Consider the following 19,834-nt stretch of genomic DNA (forward strand, 5'->3'; position numbering starts at 1 on the left):
TTGAGTTTTTGATCCCATTATGTTTAAATATGAAGGGACTTTAAAAGTAACTAAGTGCCACTCCCATGATAGTCAGCGGGCACTGAGGCAAGATGGTTGAGGTGGCCCACAGAGGGCAGACACCTCACAGCTGGGGCAATCTAGGCGCAGGGCGAGGCAGACGCCGTAGCCCAGTCCTGGGGATTGTGCCTGGGACTCAGGCTTCTGGCGTGCATTCGATGACATTCTCCCTGAGCTGGGTCGTGTGCTCTGCCAGTGTTTGAAAAGCGGACCGGGTCCACAGGTTTTCAGGAGCCTTCGGGTCCACCTCTCATTCCTGTCATGCCCCCACAGGCCAACTTGCCCCTGCTGCAGCGCGAGCTCCTCCACTGCGCAAGGCTGGCCAAACAGAACCCTGCCCAGTACCTCGCCCAGCATGAACAGCTGCTTCTGGACGCCAGCACCACCTCACCTGTTGACTCCTCAGAGCTGCTTCTCGATGTGAACGAAAACGGGAAGAGGCGAACTCCAGACAGGTGAGAGGGAGGAGGGCCCTGGACCCACCGTGGCCTTTTCCTCCCGTCTGTGCTTCGAAGACCTGTTGCTTTTGAAGTGCTGAGCGAGCCGCCCCAGAGGCCATCGGGTCGCTCATGCTGGCCTGGGAGGTCACCAAGCCCGTGTCAGTCAGGCTGTTGTGCAGGTTCATCTTGGCCGCCTTATTAGTAAAGGAAAAGGGGTGAATAACATTCGGATGGGCTCAGTGCCACCCATGGTTGTTAGAAACACAGTCAAGATGAAAATTCTCACTTGTTACAGAATTCAACCCAACCACGTATTTTGCCCTTCCCGTGTGAGGAAGTTCGCCCTTCCGAGTTTCCTCAGAACAGGACGATTTTGAAAGCTGGCCTTTGTGGGTTGCCCAGTGAACGCAGTGCAGTAGCTATTGAATTGGGGTTTAGGGGAGTTGAGAGAAAACTTCTGGGAAGCTAGACGAGCTGAGTGAAGGTTAGCGTTAAGGCAGAGAACTAGTAGATGGCACCTTTGTTGAACAATTTATCAGGCAATATTCATTCCAACAGGCACGCTGCTCTCAGAGCTCAGAATTCTGAGAATTGTAAAGGAAAGCCCCTTCTCCAACCCTACAAAGTAGCTGTTGAATAAGGTGTATTCTGTGAAATTTCCCATGTACCTATTAAAATAATTTTTTGAGTGCCTCATCCCCATTTGCAAATATTTTCTAATATAAGGATATAAAGTCTCATGAGCAGCGTCTTGCGTCATATTTGTAAAAATATGGAACTGTATTGAAATGAAACCGTGTTCAGAAACGTGTTTGCCCTATGCTTTGTTTCCTTTCTCTACTTATCCACCCTGTGTCTGCATTTTATCAGGCATGAGTGAAACAGCCTTTGAGAGGTTAACATTCTGGCACAATCACATTCCAGATTCATGGGAGCTTATGATCCTTGGAGCTACTCAGAGACATCTATCTGTGACCGACTTAGCTACCCTTAAATGTATTAGCTACTTTGCAAATCAGAATGTTATTAAAATCCAGCCAGTTTACATACAGTTATTACATAATCCTCTGTTAAGCAGTTTTTATGCTATAGTCTCAGGCACTTTTTCCCTCTCAACATAGGACGACATTTTGATAGTTTAAAATCCAAAAGCAAAAGGTTAAACATTAGTTTACTTCTGACATGCTATAGACCTGCCTCTAAACATGACCTGCCAACAGGGCTGCTTTCTCGTTTTTGCAAACCATTTTTCCTTCTTCATATTGAAGCATTTAGTGCTTTAGCTTTGAAAAGCAACTGCTTAATCCAGGTGTCTGAATGGCATATCCACGTGATACTGAAAACCAAGAAGCGGCCCTAGGATAGATGATTCACACGTGCCTTCCTGTCTGCTGCTAACCCCTGTACACTGCAGGAAATCCCGTACTGTGTGCACATATGGAGGTGTTGCAGCTCCGTTTTTCAAGGATAATGTAAAAGAATTAGAGACTGGATGGACAGTTGGGAAGAAAACATTTATTTGGGCAGAGGATAGGGTACCAGGAAAAGCTCTGGATAGCTGTGATAAATGTGAAGATAATCCTACAGGCAAAATTGGAAGTGTTCTAGAAACCCCAACTGCTCAGTAGCAGACCCAACAGTTCCATTCCCTTCACTGTATCCCAGGCACTTCCCCACTGATTTTCTTTCCCAATGTTTTGTATTTGAAGGTGTTGTGCCTGTAGGCTTTGCTTGGACGATGCTGTGGCGAGCCCTGAGCAGCGTGCTAACGCTGATACGTTAACTTTGTGTATATTCCACAGATAATCAGCATTTTTGTTCTGGTGATCTGTAGCTGCATGTGCATGCACATTTGAGTTTGATCAGGTGGAACTTTCTTAAAAGAGCCGCCAGTCTTGTTCTCCCTTCAGTTATCAGAGGCAGTTAGTTGTTGGAGGCCAGAATTCACACAGTTGCTCTTTGACTGGAACATTCTTTTTTCAAGTGGAACCCTGAAGTGTGTGTTTTAATGGAAGGATGGCAAATGGATTTCCTTAGAGTTAGGAGGACGGGTAATGAGAACATGTTGTGTAAATACATTTGTATCTTGTGGGAATATGATCAGAGCCAAGAAAATATGGGTCTCTGCAGTACTTTTTTGCATATATTTTCTGCATCTTGTTTGCATATGCATTTTCCTCTCCTCTGGTTATTTATCTGTATATCCAGATCTACTATATGAAATTTTATAGAGTATGGAGCTGTCTGACAGCAGAGCTTTTTTTGTTTTACTGAATGTTTTGTTGGTACATATGGTCTGACATGGATGAGCAGCCACGGTGAGATTTTGGAGTCTATTAAACTGGCTCATTAAAAAGATCAATCTGTTTCTGTAATAACACTGGGAACCATCAGTCACTAAAAGAGGGAAAAACTGACACCTGAGGAGAAAACACATTTTGGTAATTTGTTCATGACATGTCACGAATAAAAGAGCACTCTATATTTTGTTTACAACTTTGGGGGCTTAAATTCTGTGCCGATTGCAGATCTACCCTACAAAACAGTCATCATACGTTTCTGGGAGGGGTTGTGGCAAATTTAACTTCCTTCTCATCCTTAAATATGATTGCCACTGCTTATGTTCCTTCTTTTTTTAAAACATTATTGTTATTTACAGAGAAATGAAGACTCTGAGGGAAATCTATGGAATCTCTTTTTTTTCCCCCCCTGTAAGAAAGAGTGAAATTTATTCCACTTTCTTTTTAAAATATCTCCAGGGTGAATTTCTGAAGAACTATACCAAATTTGTAGGTCTGTGGTAGAATACTGTAGAACCCAATTTAGAAAAAGACAATTTTGATTTTAAAATCATGCTATTTTTTCCTAAGATACTAAGGAAAGTAAGTAGAAAATTCCGATTTCTACTCTTTGCTAATATTTCAGAGTTGATTGGTTATAGTAGAACTTGATTTTGTCATTCTGTGTTGGGAGAAGGTGACAAGGGGAATAGGAACCTTCCTGGTGCTGATTAAATGAAGTGACCGCTTTCAAAGATAAGACTAGAAGCTAAGAGCACTCTTTAAAACTTCTTGCCATGACAGTCGTGAAGACACTCACACTTTCACATGGGGTGAGGAGGGAAGGAGCAATTAGAGAAGGCTGCATTCTTTAGAGACTACAAAACGCGTAAGAATTATGAAGGTGAAAACACTTGTGTTAATCATTGCTGTCTGTCTTTTCTAACAGCTTTGATCCTGCAGCTTTTTGTTATAATTCATCTTTAATATGTTTGCATCTGTTAATGCTGCTTTTCTGACTTAGAGAATCTTCCTTGTTTAAGAAATCAAACTGAATGATCTTTGGGTTTATATGGGTAACACTGTTTCTACCTCTACCTGTTACTGTTTCAAATGATCGATGTTAAATATTAATCCTCTTCTCATTTATCATCATTTTAATAGAACTATACTCTAAATCGTTCTCAGCTTAACACATCTAAACTTTATTATGTAGGCCACACAGTTGCATTAATATGTATTTCCTCCTCCCTCGAGAATTAAATACTATTTTCTGAAAAGACTTGTTTGACCTTTAGAATTCTGTAGCTCGTCAGCTGGGAGGGGATCTTACGGATCTACCAGGCCAGTGCTTTTAGAAATCATGGCCCAACAAACTTGCTTAAAGTCACGAAGCTTCTTAGGGGTAAAACCAGCATATTTACAGACCTGAAATTTTGCAGTTGCACAAAATATGTTTTAATGTGCAGTTTAAATAAGGAAAGCTCAACTAGAAACTAGAGGGGTTTTTTCCCCCCTTACTTTCCCTCATTTATTTCTGCTGCATAATTGCTCAAGTGGGTAAATGCAATAGTATAATATTCTGGGGGTTTATAGATCTTTTTAATGACAGAGGATCCACAGTCAACCAGGTTTCCTGGTTTAGTGAGTAAGTTAAAAAACATTGAAGGTTAGAGGGTCAGAAAGCAGTTGTTTTGAAACTGTCTGGTTGAGTATTTAAGATTGGTCATCACAGCACACAGCTGCTGAAACCTCTAGGCCCATTTTTCCGTTTCTGTAACATAAATGAGGTTTCAATATTTTTGTCTTTCTAAAAAGAAAAAGTAGATACACTTTACAACAAATTATGGGATTAATTGACTATGCCAATCAGAATTAAATTTGTACTGTCTACTGCATTCAGTTTTCTGTGACAAAATGTAGGGAATTTATGTTATACTCTTCTTTCATTTTGCATCTTTTATGCAGTCTTTGGTTGCACAAAGTGAGTAATCATTCCTGTAGAAATGACTTTTTTTTATAGTCAGATCAATCATGAAGTCTTCTAGTGAAATAGTATTCAGTCGCATTTACATGATCAGACTTGCCTGGTTGTAGAGGACATTTTGGCCTCTCTACACCAACTTCCATGTGAACTTGGCTAGTCTTATTTCTTGCTGCTCCCTTAGGGTCTAGCCCCCTGCTGAATACTCTTCGTGCTTTAGTTTGTTTTCTAACTGATGGTTTCTGCTCGGTGCCTTGGTTCTTGTATGTCATCATTCTATTCATACTTTACAGGCTAACTCAGGCAGTATCTGCTATTTGAATGAAATCTTCCCAATCATAAATATTTAAAATAGTTACTATTTTACTGAGCACTTAAGATGTGCCAAGCCTCATGCTAAGTAACCAACATATTAATATATAGTAATTCCTCCCCCCCATCTGTGGGGCATACATTGGTTCCAGGACCCCCAGTGGGTGCCTAAAACCATGAATAGTACCAAACCTTATATATACTGTGTTTCCTCCTATATATACATACCTGTGATAAAGTTTAATTTATAAATTTATAAATAATTTATAATTTATAATTCAAAAAGCCATCATGTTCTTAACAACAAAAATAAAATAGAGCAGTTATAACAATGTTCTGTAAAAAAAAGTTAGGTCTCTCTCAAAGTACCTTCTTGTACTGTACTCACTTTTTCTTGTGATGATGTGGGATGAAAAAATGCCTGTGTGATGAGATGAAGTGACATGAATGACGTTGGTGGTGTGATGTCATGTTAGGTTGCTTGCTGCTGGCCTGCAGACTATACGTGAGGAAGAGGATCATCTGCTCCTGGGCTGAGGTTGCCTAGGGAAGTGGAGCTGGGAACAGTGAAACCACAGATAAGGGGAGCCTGCTGTATACCTAGCACTTTATTTTCTACCAGGTCTATTGTATAGAAGCAGGCTGGAGAATGTGTCTGAGGTCACGTGGCTTCTAAGAGGCTCATGGGTGGGATTCTGACCCCTCATTCTCTGACTCAGTGTCTGTGATCTTATAATAATGACTCCTACACCACCAGCTGCTGAATGCCCCACCTTGAAAACAAACTGATTTGATTACGTTGTCGAATACCAGATACGGGCTAGGCTCTTCATGCGGGTTTTTTCAGATCATCCTTAGTAGCTCTGAGACAGTCATCGTCCTTTGTGGATGAAAACACTGAGGCACATAGTGGTTAAACTGTCTAAGTTCATACGGCCAGCAATTAGCAGTGCCAAAACTTGAAGCCAACTCCATAGCCCTGCTCTCTTGAGCTCCCATTGTGGAGTGATCTTTACTCCTTCTAATGTCCCGATCCACTTTTGTACTGTTTTTATGCAATGTGCCAAATTCCGGTCCTTCATGAATGTATAGAAACCTTACATCTCTAATTAAATTGTGTTTATGGTGAAGATTTCTTGCCAGCACTCTTCCAAAAAAGAATTTAAGTATAGTACTAAATGATAATCTTACAGAGAGGGTTTTGGGGCATCGTGGATTGTATCTTGGGCATCTTTTATTCCCAGGAAAGTTTAGGGTGGTGTATTACACATACTGGGTGTCTGAACCAAAACAAAGCAAAACACCACACACACACACACACACACACACACCACACACAACACACAACAATGCCAACAATCCTACTTGAACAAATAAAGTTAAGCATTTAATGCAGTCACTTTCAGTAGTATACCAAATGGTCTCTCTCTCAAGAGTCTTGCTTGCTTGCTTTCTTGATGACTATCTTGGCTTTCTATTTTTTTAAAAGATGTATCTATGAAATACCCACAACAATGAAATTAGCCATGCGTGGCCCAGGAACAGAATGCCATGATTGGCTCACTGACCAGAAAAAACTGGAGGGTTCCAATTGTAATTTATAGATAACAGGTTAGAAAGGGAAAGCACAGTTGTAGATAGCAGGAGCAGGAGAATTGAGAACCTTTCAGTGGCCAGAAATTAGAAAATGCATGGGGACAGCCAGTAGCAAGTTGAGCAGGTGGCAAGCTTTGGGAGACATGGGAGGGAAGACTCAGATGGCTCTCTGAACCTGCCTGTTGTAATTCTTGAAGGCCCAGGTGTTGTGGCTGTGTGTGTGGAGTGGCAAACACTGCCTGCATCTTACTCGCACCTGAAGGGATTATTAGCATGTGCTGCATCAGCCATGGAGGGATTGAAGGCATTTCTTTCCATATGGCCCAGCGATGATGGTCCCGTGTCATTCAGCTCTCTGTTCTTCCCCGTCTACATATTCCACTTCCTCCAGGGAGAGAGCAAAAACAGTGAAACCACTCTGGGGTATCATGACGAATTAGGTTCGAATTTCATTTGAAGGAGGCGGGGTAATTTGTAATACATTTAATTTCAGATGCCTTACTCAACATCAATGGAAAGGTGGCATGTTAAATTTTTATCTAAACTTCCCTGGTTCCTAATGATTCCTGAAGAGACCTTTTGCTGACAAAAGAATGTCAAGAATGATTTTACCCGCCCCCCACTTTGATTCAGTGTCCAGTTAGTCTGTGGAAACCTCAACAAATTACATGTGTTAGAAAAGGGAAGGAAGATGTGCTTAATATCAAATCATTAATGTCTTTGGGCTTTTTAAACATCAAGCTACTACATTAAAATAAGATTTAAATCTAGACTTCTAAAGTACAAGAATAAATATATGTGTCTTTTTATTGTGAGAGTCTGCTGGCAACTTAGCCCTGGCTTTGACTGAGACACTGGTTGAGAGGACAGGGGCATGAACAGGCCAAGATGGGCAAAGGGCACTGTGCTACGGATGCTTAAGGGACCCTTGGCAGGACTTGATTCGGAAAAGAAAGTTGTAGCATAGCCTCCATTATTGAGGAGCTGGGGGTGCGGGGAAACAGCCTGAGGTGGGATAAAATGTAACTTAGGTTGTCTCTAAAGTTTTGTTGTGTTTGTTTTAATGTTTATTATTTCCCATTCATCCCATTTTACTGGGCAGGAAACTGAAGCCAGAGGTTAACCTTCCCGAGGTCACACAGCTGAGTCCTGAGTGGCCCTTTATTATTAGGGCCTTCAGATTCCTGAGAAGTGATTGGGATCTAAATGTTGATGTGGTTGGGTTATGTTCAGGAAAATTTCTCTTGGTAGGGAGAGAGAATATTCTCAGGCTGATTTAAAAAACAAACAAAATGCCTTCCAGAAATCTCTGAGACATGATGGACTTCCCACTAGAATTTGAGTTATTTCAAGAGTATGCTGGTACGGGACAATGAAAAGTGACAGGACAATTTGTTCGTTCAGCCCGGTACACTTTGAAAGGGCAACATTAAAAGAGCTAATTTAGAATTTGTTCAAGTAAATGAGGTGTAGATAGTTGTTGGCATTTTTTAAGAAGAAGACAGACAGATAGCAATTAAGATGTTTTAGTTACCTTTCTGGACATAACTCCTTTGAATAGGGTTGGCCCTATAACCAGACATGGGTGATTTGTGGAAGCACCAAGGAGACCTTTCATAGCTTTGTTTCTATGAGCCGTGAATATTTTAATGCTTTGCTGTTAAAATATAACTACCTTTGTGAGGCGTTGAGCTTTATTGTTTCGATAGCTAGCAGAGTGATAGGACAGCAGGGTCCCACTCAGGACTTCGCCCTGCTTGGGGATATTACTGTCCTTGTTTTAGGGGAAAAAAACCTCTTATTTCATAATAATGGGTCATTGAAGTAATAACGCTGATCAGACAGCTGATATGAGGGTGAAGGTAAATAACATATATCCAGCCACTTTGAAAATTATAAGAATTCTTCCAATGTTGTAGGTTGCTGTTATTGAACAAAGAGAGGCAAAACCAGTAAGTCAAGGTGGTTTGACAGCTGGGTCAGAGATGTTTGCATATTTAGAAATGCAACAGGGGCTGCTATAAGATATTTAGAGGATATTTTCTATTTTTGCGCGCGCGCGCACACACACACACACACACACACGCTACAAATAATTGTTCAAAGCAAAGAACAGAGACGTTCTCTGTTGGCTAAAGTGGTTGACTTTGACAGAGTTTGGCCAGCGAAGCATTCGGCCTTATGTTTCGATTATAACCATGATGTCCTAACTAGGCCATTTGGATGTAAATACAGAATAATTCAATCGCAGAGTTTTCAAACTAGGAGGGACCTCAGCAATCATCTAGTCCAGTGGTTTTCAAACTCAATTTTAGCAACAGATCTGGTCCTTTAAAGTGAAACCTTAGGTCGAACCCCAACTTGCAAAAATTGAGTGGGTTCCTCTTGTCCTTCAAGTCTTCGATGTTTGGGGGAAAAAATTCTTCATTGCCTGCAGAATCCTGTAAAAGCACTTCAGGTGGCACAGTTTGAAAACCACTGATCTAGTCCAACCCTTTCATTTTACAGATGAGCACACTGAGGTCCAGAGAGGTTAAGTGGCTTGCCCAAGGTCACACAGCTAGTCGTGGAAGAGCCAGGACTAGATCTCAGGTCTCTTGATTCCCAGTCCAGTGCTCTTTCCACTACACCACCCTGCCGGTAAGGTAGGTGCTGTGTCAGCATTATGTTCATAGCTACTAATAGTCTTCAGTATTTATCAACTGATTTATGCTGGTGATGTGCATTGAATGTTGAGATGTTTTATTCAGAAATATACAGGATATAAAAATAAAGATTAGAATGTCAAATTTACTCTTAGAAGATAAATTGGTGGCTAGATTGTTCCCTTTCACTTTTAAAAATTATTTTCAACAGTGTATTCAGGTAGTGTCTGAGGTATATTGGGCATTTCATCTGATATCAGTGATCAAGATGTATGGAGCCCATATGTATCAGACACCTACTTGGATGGAAGCAGCATTGACTTCTGGCTGCTAGTCTCACGGGGACCATGCCCTGCTGCCCTTTCCAGCGTTGGCTCAGTTCCTGTCGCTAGAACTGTGCCTCTCTCTTCAGCAGGTAGTGGCTATAGATTATTTCACATTCAACTCTGCAGAGCTTCTCTTTGTTCTTTGTGTGCTTGGGCCTTCTGTCTCTACATCCTCTATCCTTCTCCATCTGGTGTGTATACATTGTCACTGGGGCTCTACCCTAAAGGGACATATGGGTTGGTTCATGGCAGAGTCTTAATGCTCTGATCTCCATATCTCTGTTGAGTTAGTTTCCATGCAGATGCCTCTAGCGTTTATCAGAGAGCATATCATAGACTCTACCTAAGAAACTAGGAAAAGTATATTAAAAGGCCTCTATGCTATTGTTACCAACTTAAAATCAAAAAGGCATGTGAAAGTCTGCAGCGACTGTGACTTGGTAGAATTTCTCATGGAGACATTTCCTGGGAAAGTAGATATTATCACTGGTCTAAGGTTAGAGTGCTGGTCTTGTGAGGAGAGCCAAATACAAAGGAAATAGTGTAGGAGCTGTGATTTCGGTCAAAGTTGGGATGTGAATGGTTCCTATTTTACTGAATATATTGAGTTAGTTTCTAAGAAATAGAGATATATCCAGCCCCCAAATACTTCTTTAGCCCCATTTCTGTGTGAGAATCTAGGAGCAGTGATTAGTTATCAGGGCCTTATTCATACACCATATTCCTTCTGAAAGCCAAGTTTAAAGCTCTGTGTATCCCATCATGAAATGCAGTCAGGGTGTGCCCATCCTGCCTAGAGACCTGAGGACAGGTCACAGAGGCTCCCTGGGCAAGCATTCTCCACTTTAAGGGGACTCACTTCCAGGTAGCTCTTAATGACTGCTGGGGAAGACAGTTTCCGGGTCCTAGACGTTGCGTTGCTTCCTTGTGTTAGCTCAGCATAATCAGCCCTTTCCATAGAACTTTCTGTGATGATGGAAATGCACCGTATATGTGTAGTCCAATGCCATAGCCACAGGTTGTGATGGTGAGTACCTGAGATGTGGCTACTGCCCATGAAGAACTGAGTTTAAACTGAATTTACATTAGCTTCCGTTTAAATTTAAATGGCCGCATGTAGCTGTTGTATGGGACCACACAGCTAGCACTTAGATGTTCTCCAACATGAAAATCAGATGCTGGGTTGGATCAATGGAATAGGAATTTCTTCAGAATTCATCAAGAGAGGGATGCCATACCAACCACTTTGATGAATCTTCACCAAACACCATTCAGTTTTAGGATAATTTGTTTGAAATCAAGTACTTGTTTTTGTTTTTGTTTTGATTGTTTTGTTTTGCTTTGCTTTGTAATAAATATGCTAGCTAGGGAGGGAGATTAAGTAAGACTACTCTTACTTAAGTAATAAAGTATGAGTACTCTTAGTTGTGATCTCACCCCACATGCAAGCTACAACCAGAAAGATATCTGCCAGCTTGGTGAGGCGTGAACCCATTTTCTCATGTGCGCGGTCTTGGGATGACTTAGGCCTCAGCACGGGTTCCAGTGAATTCCCACCGGTCTTCTGGGAAGCCAAGTTTAGAAAGTTTCTGGCCAATAAATAAATACTCTGTTTATATTGTAAGTTCACATGTGAGTGTCTGAACTATGCTGGCTTCTGAATAACATGATGAAACTTTTTCTTCCCCTTTTAGAACCAAAGAAAATGGCTTTGACAGAGAGCCTTTGCACTCAGACCATCCAAGCAAGCGACCATGCACTATTAGCCCAGGCCAGCGGTACAGTCCAAATAACGGCTTATCCTACCAGCCCAATGGCCTGCCTCACCCCACCCCACCTCCACCTCAGCATTACCGTTTGGATGATATGGCCATTGCCCACCACTACAGGGACTCCTATCGACACCCCAGCCACAGGGACCTCAGGGACAGAAACAGACCTATGGGTAAGCCTGAAGAATCTGTTCACTTCTTATGGCATTGGATGCTTGAAGACTCCCGTCATTACTTCTCAACAGAACTTGAGGCTTGAAATCTGTGATAGGGGTAAAAATTCTCTTCTCTCTCTTTATGTTGTCTCCTTTATGAGAACAGTTGGTTAGTATGAGTATGTTTTTTTAACAACTGTGCTTTCTCTCTCTTAATTACTTATGGTCTTTATGACAGCAGCCTAATGTTTTTTTTTTTTTTGAAAGGGGCACCTAAATTAATATAAAGTCCTCAACAAATGCAAAGTGAATTTCTAGGTTTGGTTTTTTTTTTTTTTTAACATTAGAGATTTCATACGCAGCCTGTCTGCCACAAACATTTTTTAAAATGCTAAGATGTTCCTTTTCTTTCATTGTACTTTTATATCAGACAGTCTTAGGGTTCGGTTTGATTTTGCCAGTCTTCGTGGTACTCTGTATTTGAAAAATAGGAGAGGCACGATGTCTCGGTCTTAAATCAACAGATGTTCTTTAAGGAATGGTTTGGTACTTTCTTCACCTGCAAGTGACAGTGATTAAATTTAGTATTGACAGTTTTGTGTCATAGATCAAAGTGCCAAAGAAAGAATGAGTTTAGGTAAACATGTGATCCATTTGCCTGTGTTCATTCCTTCTTTACATAAAACTATTGAAGAGGGAAGCACTTAGGAGACATGGCCCTATAAAGAACAAGTGTCTGCCATGCAAAATAAGAGGGAAAGTGAACAAGGTAAGATTGGATACCCTGAGATCGGGGGTGGAGGGGAGAGCATCAGAGCACTGTTCCAGGCTCTTGTAATTCTTGATTTTAGCAACTCGAGCTATTCATAAACTGAGAGCAACCATCAATCCTTTCTTCTTTCTCCCTCTCCTGTGTCCACTCCACTTACCAGCAGGACTTCATTAGTCAGCTAATTGCTGCTGAACTTGCCTGGCTGGTAGAGTTGGTGGGCACGGTGGTGGAAAGAGCAGGGAAGAAAGTCTAAGCGGAAAAAGAGAACACAGGGCTGGGGATGCAGAACTCCGGGAACAGCACTGCTCCAATAGCAGGCACGGTGTTTTTAGCCAGAGATAGAGGTAGTGTGATGAGTAGAAGTTTACATAAGCTTTCACTATAGTTGCTAGTGAACAGGGCTGCTGTATTTGGATCTTTTTGCCTTTTTTCCATGTAGCCCTCCAAATATTCAGAAAGTAGGAAAGGAGGCTCAGGGTGAGGGGAAGGGCCGTGATTGAGGCCCTGGTTGTAAGACAGTCAAAAAGTAGTTCTGCTTCCCACAACAGCCTTTGCTACATTTCTATATTGTGTCGGACAAATGGCTAAGCATATAATTTGTGCTTTCTTAAGAACCAGTCTGTCTAATGTTCTCCCAGGTACTATTTCTGAAGAGCTCTAAAAAATGGTTATGTCATTTCTCAGTCTGGATCAATATTTTGACGCCCCCACCCCCAAATCAAATGTGGTAACAACCTCGTTCTAAGTAAAGGGCTTGCCATTTTTTTATGACGTTAGGCCCCCCAAACCATGATTGCTCATTTTCCAAATAGAAGTGGACTCATCAGGTCATTGTAAGACGAATTCAAGATATCCTGCTCTTGTAGGTGCAGGGAAGTGGCCTCTTTGTTAGGTAGCAAATGCTATTTTATAAAATATTAGTTCCAGTGCACTATAAAGTAATCAGCAAAGAAGTAATTAGGCTTATGTGCAATGATTATGTTTTCATCTGGTAATGTAAAATATCCCTTTATGAATTATATCTGTACCCACTGGTTTTATATGATTTTTCTTCAGACCATGTTCCTTACCTTTTAATTAATTAAATTAGCTTATAAAACTAATAGTGCTAATCTCTATAAATATGTACAACTACTTAACTATCCCTAAAGTCTGGCACAGTTTAGTGTGTGTTAGTGTAAAATAAAATCTTGATGTATGAGTAACAAATGGTGGTGTTACATTAGGCTGCCATTTTGAGAATATAAAAATTGTCATAAATGTACACTTAGTCTAGTATGACTTATAAATGCCTATTATGTAGAGACATACACTCACTAGAGTCTTTTAATAAAATATCTTTACAAACAACATTAGTTTATAAGTAAACTTCAGAGTTTTAGTCTAGTTAGCTAAAATCTTCTAAACTATAAGAACCAGTTAGGATGCAACATTATTGTCAAATTGCCCACAAATGGAAATGTGCTCTTTAATGATTATGAGTTATTTTCCCCTAGTATATCCCTTTGGTATTATGAATGTAAATGAAAATTGTGTGGTGATGAATATTTAAGTATCTGAAATAGAAATTAATAAATGTTAAGATTTTGAGTTGATTTAGTTTTTCCTTTTTAGAGATTTGATTCTTTCTAACAGATGACCTTCAGAGTTCAGAAGCAGCAAATTATATATTTTCTTACCAAGTACTTGGGCTCAAACATGTTTCTAATGTACCTTTTTTTTTTTTTAAATGAGATGAAGCTTAGCAGTATTCCACAAATGTTGGAATCTCATTATCCACAGGCATCCTATGGCTCATTAATATTCCTCCTGGCATTAGAGCTTATATCATTGTTGACTTAGATCTGCTGAATTTTTGAAACTTTTTTTTTTTATATTTATTTAGAGAGAGCACGTGAGTGGGGGTTGGGAGCAGATGGAGAGATACAATCCCAAATAAACTCCGCATTGAGCATGAAGCCTGATGCAGGGTTCAATCACATGACCCTTAGATCATGACCTGAGCTGAAATCGAGAGTCAGATGCTCAACTGACTTAGCCACCCAGGCGCTCCTGAAACTTTTGAGACCTCTAGAGTTCTTGGTCCTCAAAACCAAATAGTAAGATGCCTCCATTGTGAAAGTCAGTGCCATATTTATATCTTCATCACTCTCTGGTTGTTTTCTGTGATGACTCATTTCAGTGGTAGTGTTTTTATTTCCTAAAACATAAGTAACAAATAAGTCAACAAAAATTACATATTTGCAAACATTTCAACTTGAAATAGTCACAACAGACAGAGTAATAACTAAATATTCTTTTCCCCCAATGTCTTTTCTATTATGCAAATTAACACATATTTGCAATTTTACTTTTTTACCAATAGGTGGCATTGACCATTTTAACTTTAAAAATGTATCTTTGAACATGTTCTAATTAGACAAGAATGATGTGAAGTGATTTATATTTAGCTTTTTATTTAATCTGAGAAAGCACTGTGTGTGTGTGCCTCCATAGGCTATAAATTAAATTGCATTTCATGGTTGGTTAAAAAGAGTCATGTGACTCATCATCTTTATTTCTCTATATCAGGCAAAAGAGGGACTTCTAACCGCTCTGATGCCACAGAAAGTGAAATTCAGTATCTCAGAAGTCTCATTGTACTCTAACTCCCACATGATGCCCTTTTGAGAAGGAGCCTACCTAGGTGTCTAGAAGCCCAAGCCATGTTAGACTTAATTTGCTATAGAGTAATGGTTAGTAACCCCTAACTGAAAAGGGGTTTTAATCATTTAAAGTGGAAAATATTGCCATAGTTCAATGCCTTTCTTTTGTAGTGGAAACTAAGAATTTGTAAGAGGAGCAACACATTTCTGGGTGTCTCTGCTCATAGCCTCCCACCCTGTCCTCTCAGGGAGACACGTTTGTTTTCTATCTTGATGAGCATCCTACCTCACTGCCCACGTCCATTGCTGTTGTTGCTTGGTTGGTAAGCACTTCCACATTACCTTTTTGTGTTGTAACTTAATTGTGATGCTGAAGAGCATTAATACTTAACTCTATAGATTACAAATTGGGGTTTTTGGTTTCTTGGCTTGGATTTAAGATATCTGTCCAAAGCTAAGCGCAGGGATGGCTCAGACAGTTAAGCAGCCAACTCTTGATTTTGGCTTAGGTCATGATCTCATGGTTGTGAGATCCAACCCCGAGGTCAGGTTCTGTGCTCAGCAGGGAGTCTGCTTGGTGTTCTCTCCCTCCCTCTCCCTTTGCCCCTCCCCCCACTTGCACACATGCGATCTCTCCCTCTCTCTCGAAATAAATGAAATCTAAAAAAAAAAAAGATTTTTGTCCAAAATTACATCTGGTATGTTGCATTTTCTCCTAAGTGATGTCCAATTTATTTCTTTTTAAAATTTTTTTTAGTAAATCAAATGAGTATACATTGCTTTCATATTTTGCAAGCCCTCTCTTCATGGCCTAGTTTCATCATGGAGGTATACACAGTAGAGTTGTGTTCATTTGCCTGTGCTGAAATGTGGAAAAATTTTACCATGCTCATTTTAGAAAAGCATATACCTATCATGTAAAGTGATTTATGCTGTCTTTATTTTTAATGCTAGAAAGCTGCACTTTGAAACCACTTAATGTCTCCTTGTGGTTTCTCATATTTATTAAGAGTTAGTATATATTTATATTTTCAATTTGGGAACATGATATGGATAACTGACTCAGTGCTTGGTGTCACTTTACTCCCTGTTTTTCCTACATGAAGGGTTCCGACCATATGACCTGCAACATTCTTCCTAGTTTTAACATTTTATCATTCTTTGAAGAGCCCATTAGGTAATTGCGAATGTGAGTATGACTTATATCTCCATTAAAAAATCAAATACATTTTCACATCATTTAGTTTAGTCTTTGCTAAGTGCCTGTGCATGTATGGATTATGTCTTGAACACTGTAGGGTAATTCAGCCTTCTTCTCTACATTCGTAGGGTTGCATGGCACACGTCAAGAAGAAATGATTGATCACAGACTAACAGACAGAGAATGGGCAGAGGAATGGAAACATCTTGACCATGTAAGATATCGGTAATCATTTAGGTTAAAATATGTTTCAGAAACAACTGGAGTGGGCTTCTATGATAAAAGAGAAATGGGTGGGGATGCTTTGAGGGTATTAGGTTTTGTGCTATCCTTGAAGAAAGTAATGAGTGGGAATATTTGCAATAAATGTAGGATTTGATTTTACATTAATATCAAAGGCATTGACGTAAGAGAAGTGTGAGGTCGTGGAAAGGAGTCCTCCAAGCCAGATCCGTGGGTTCCTTCCTGTTTTATTGCAAACGGGTCATTTGGTTTATACAATAATGGGATTAGTATTGGGAACTTGGCTGTGGGCCTTCAGCCGAAATCTCTGTCATGAGTCATGTTCACGCCTCCTACGTTTTACTCTCATTCCCACTGAGTTTACTCCTCAGTCGGTCCTCAATGTCAGGTCTGACCTTTGAAAACACTTAGATGGAAGGAAGCCTTGGGGACGGCCATTGCGTCCCTCCTGGTCCTGCGGTGGTCGGTCTTGCTGCCCGCCCGAGCCATTCGGTGGTGGTGACAGCTGTGTTCTTCCCCCGCGCCCGCCCCTTCCACAGCTGTTGAACTGCATCATGGACATGGTGGAGAAGACACGGCGGTCCCTCACCGTGCTGCGGCGGTGTCAGGAGGCCGACCGCGAGGAGCTGAATTACTGGATCCGGCGCTACAGCGACGCTGAGGACTTGAAGAAAGGCGGCGGCGGCGGCGGCGGCCACTCGCGGCAGCAGAGCCCCGTCAACCCGGACCCGGTGGCGCTAGGTACTTTTCCTTTGGGTGGACTCGCTGGACGGAGAGTGCTCACGCTCTTTGTGCCCATTTCACGTTCGGGGGGTCTTGGCAAAAATAAAGGGTGTGCAGGGCCTTCTAGAGCCATAAACACTGGACATCCCCGGTAGTTCTTGTTGTCTCCGTGCGGAAGCCCGCCGAATGGCCAATGCAGAGGCGGTGGCCACACGTCGGCTCCTCTTTGCAGGTAATGCTGGGCTCGGGGCAGAGCTTCGAGGCCGGGCCAGGGTTCACCTGCGTCGCGGAGACCTGTGCCCCTGCACAGCACGCCTCGCTGCAGCCTGCCCCCAGCGTGCCAGAACAGAATCTCGGGGCGCCGCGAGCTTCTGTGGTGGCAGCAACTCTCCAGGGAGTTCTGCTGCCAAACGGTGTTGGATGTGTTGTCTGATTCTTAATTGAGGACACAGACTCTAAGACGGCCTTGTTTTCCAGCTGTATTTTTTATTTTCATAAAATACTTACCCAGGAAGAGAGACCTAATGGTTATATAGTCTGCTAGCTGGCACTTGCAAATTAGCAATGAAGGGAGCACTGTCTTCTGGTGACCTGACCTTAACCTAGGTTGCGTAAGGCCTTCATTTTTTAATTTCTTTTTCCAAATTTTTATTTAAATTCTACTTAGTTAACATATAGTGTAATATTGGCTTTAGGACCATGTAAAGCTTTTATTAGTTCTAATGCGACTGCTAATATAGTCGAGCTTTAGAAATTGAATGCTTAATATGTAACCATAGCTAATATTGATATATGGAGAATGTTGAGCTTATAAATAGGATATCGTCACAGATACATGGAAAGAGATCCTGAACCTGGGAGAATTTTTGAGTAGCCTGTGAACTTTTGCCTCAATTAATCACAAGGTGTCACCATGTACACTGCTGGCTACTCCACGTGGGTGCCATCTGAGTAAAGTTAGTGGAGATGGATTTGTGTCTGTCTGTGTTCTCTCATCTCGTTTTCTTACTTGTTTAGCCACACACCTGTCAACTCACTCAGGGCGCAGTCTGCACTGCATGCAAAACTAATTACACATGTGCAGATTAAGTTCATGACTTTGGCCTCATTATCAACCCTGGTTGATTATCAAAAATTAAAAACTTGTCTATTACTTGGCTGTTGATCATATTTTATTTTTTATTAAAATTATTCCTAAGCAATAAAGTTCCCTTTGTGCTTTAGGTTTGCGGATTCCTGCTCATCCCTGAATGCTGAATGCTCATTACCATAATAAGTGTTATACAAAGATTCCAAGTCACTTACTTCACCCACTAGGTATTATTCTAAAGCTTGTTTTAAAGATGAATGTGCATTTGTTAGGATACATTAAGGCAAGCAATGAAAATAGGTTTAATTTGAATCAACGCCAGTCCATGTAAAACTGTTTAGAGCAGAGTTGAGTAAGTATCCTGTTTTTTATTTCTTTATTGTGAACAAAAATTGGTTAACCGTGATAGATCTGTTCAAGACAAATGAAGCTGGTATCTGTAACCACCCAGTGTCAGCAAAAATTGAAAGCCTTAAACTAAATAAAATTTTAGGAGTCCAAGAGTTTGGTTTAACCTGCTTTATTGAACTGATTTGTTGAGTCAGTACTTACTTATTTAACGTTTACTATGTGCCAGGCATTGTGTTAGGCAACATAATAAAGGAATAAAATCCTTCCTCCCTTCCCTCGAGGAGCTTCTGGTCTATTGGAGAAGAGAGGCAGGGGCCCCAGCTAGTTCCCTGGCACCAGACGGCCCCTTAACTGACAGGATTAGGATTATCTGCTGTCTACTGTCAAAGAAAAAAATTCAGCCACTAATGGGACTTCATGCCTAAGTGAGTTATTTGCAGCACCCAGAATATAGGACATGTCATATCATCACCACTGTTGCGTATACATTCTGGTGATGCGAATGTATATTGTTCTCGAGGACAATGGGTTTAGTTTCCCTGTTAACTAGAAGAATAAAGTTGGTTTTAAAAAACTTCTTAGGAGTACCCAAATTACATTATTTCTAATGATGCTTTATGAATTCCTAGTTTTGGTCATACGAGGTTGCTTTGGCTTTAAGTTTTTGGAGATTGTAATATTCAAAGACTACAAGCATTTGCTTTCTCTGTTTGGATTCTGACTTTTTTCTTTTAATAAACAGTCCTGTTCGTTGTGGCCACAGAACCGTAGGCTACCTTTTAAGAAACCATCCAACTTGAGAGGTAGCTTGTCAAGAATCACACAGTGCGCAAGTTTAAGCAACCGGCGTGGCCTTTCATTGTGCGCCCCCTCCTAGTCTTGAAGCCTGTGAGTTTTGTTTTTGTGGGGTCTGGGCTGTGACTCTGAGACAGCTGGTGATTTATAATCATGGACCACACCGATTTCACATGAAATGTTTTCAAAGGTTCTCTCCTAGGTTTTGGAGTTGAATACGTTGATGTGTAAAGAAAAGACCAGAGATTACTGGCTGATGAGTCTCATTTCTGCCTCCGGAGAGTGTGTCATCGAGTATGTCGAGTGTGTGTATGTGTGTGTATAGATAAGAACTAGGGCTATGTCTGTATCTTTATGTACATGTAGATCTCTGTATCCTGCAGTTACATTATCCATGTTTCTTTTAGCTCAATTCTCTTAATTCCCTGCAGCTGCTACAGAGGTC

The 19,834-nt window shown here is 40.9% G+C and overlaps 1 protein-coding gene across 1 annotated transcript in view; it reads left to right on the plus strand.

The window, feature by feature from the left end:
• RUNX1T1 (RUNX1 partner transcriptional co-repressor 1) overlaps positions 1 to 19,834 on the plus strand; it is a 127,581-nt gene that overhangs the window by 82,967 nt on the left and 24,780 nt on the right. The window contains 4 exon segments of the mRNA XM_032858741.1: positions 334 to 515; positions 11,337 to 11,587; positions 16,316 to 16,401; positions 16,970 to 17,171. Coding sequence (XP_032714632.1) covers positions 334 to 515; positions 11,337 to 11,587; positions 16,316 to 16,401; positions 16,970 to 17,171 — 721 coding nt within the window.

The sequence above is a fragment of the Lontra canadensis genome, unplaced genomic scaffold, assembly GCF_010015895.1.
Source record: "Lontra canadensis isolate GAN:19392208 unplaced genomic scaffold, GSC_riverotter_1.0 scaffold15, whole genome shotgun sequence".
Taxonomy (NCBI): domain Eukaryota; kingdom Metazoa; phylum Chordata; class Mammalia; order Carnivora; family Mustelidae; genus Lontra; species Lontra canadensis.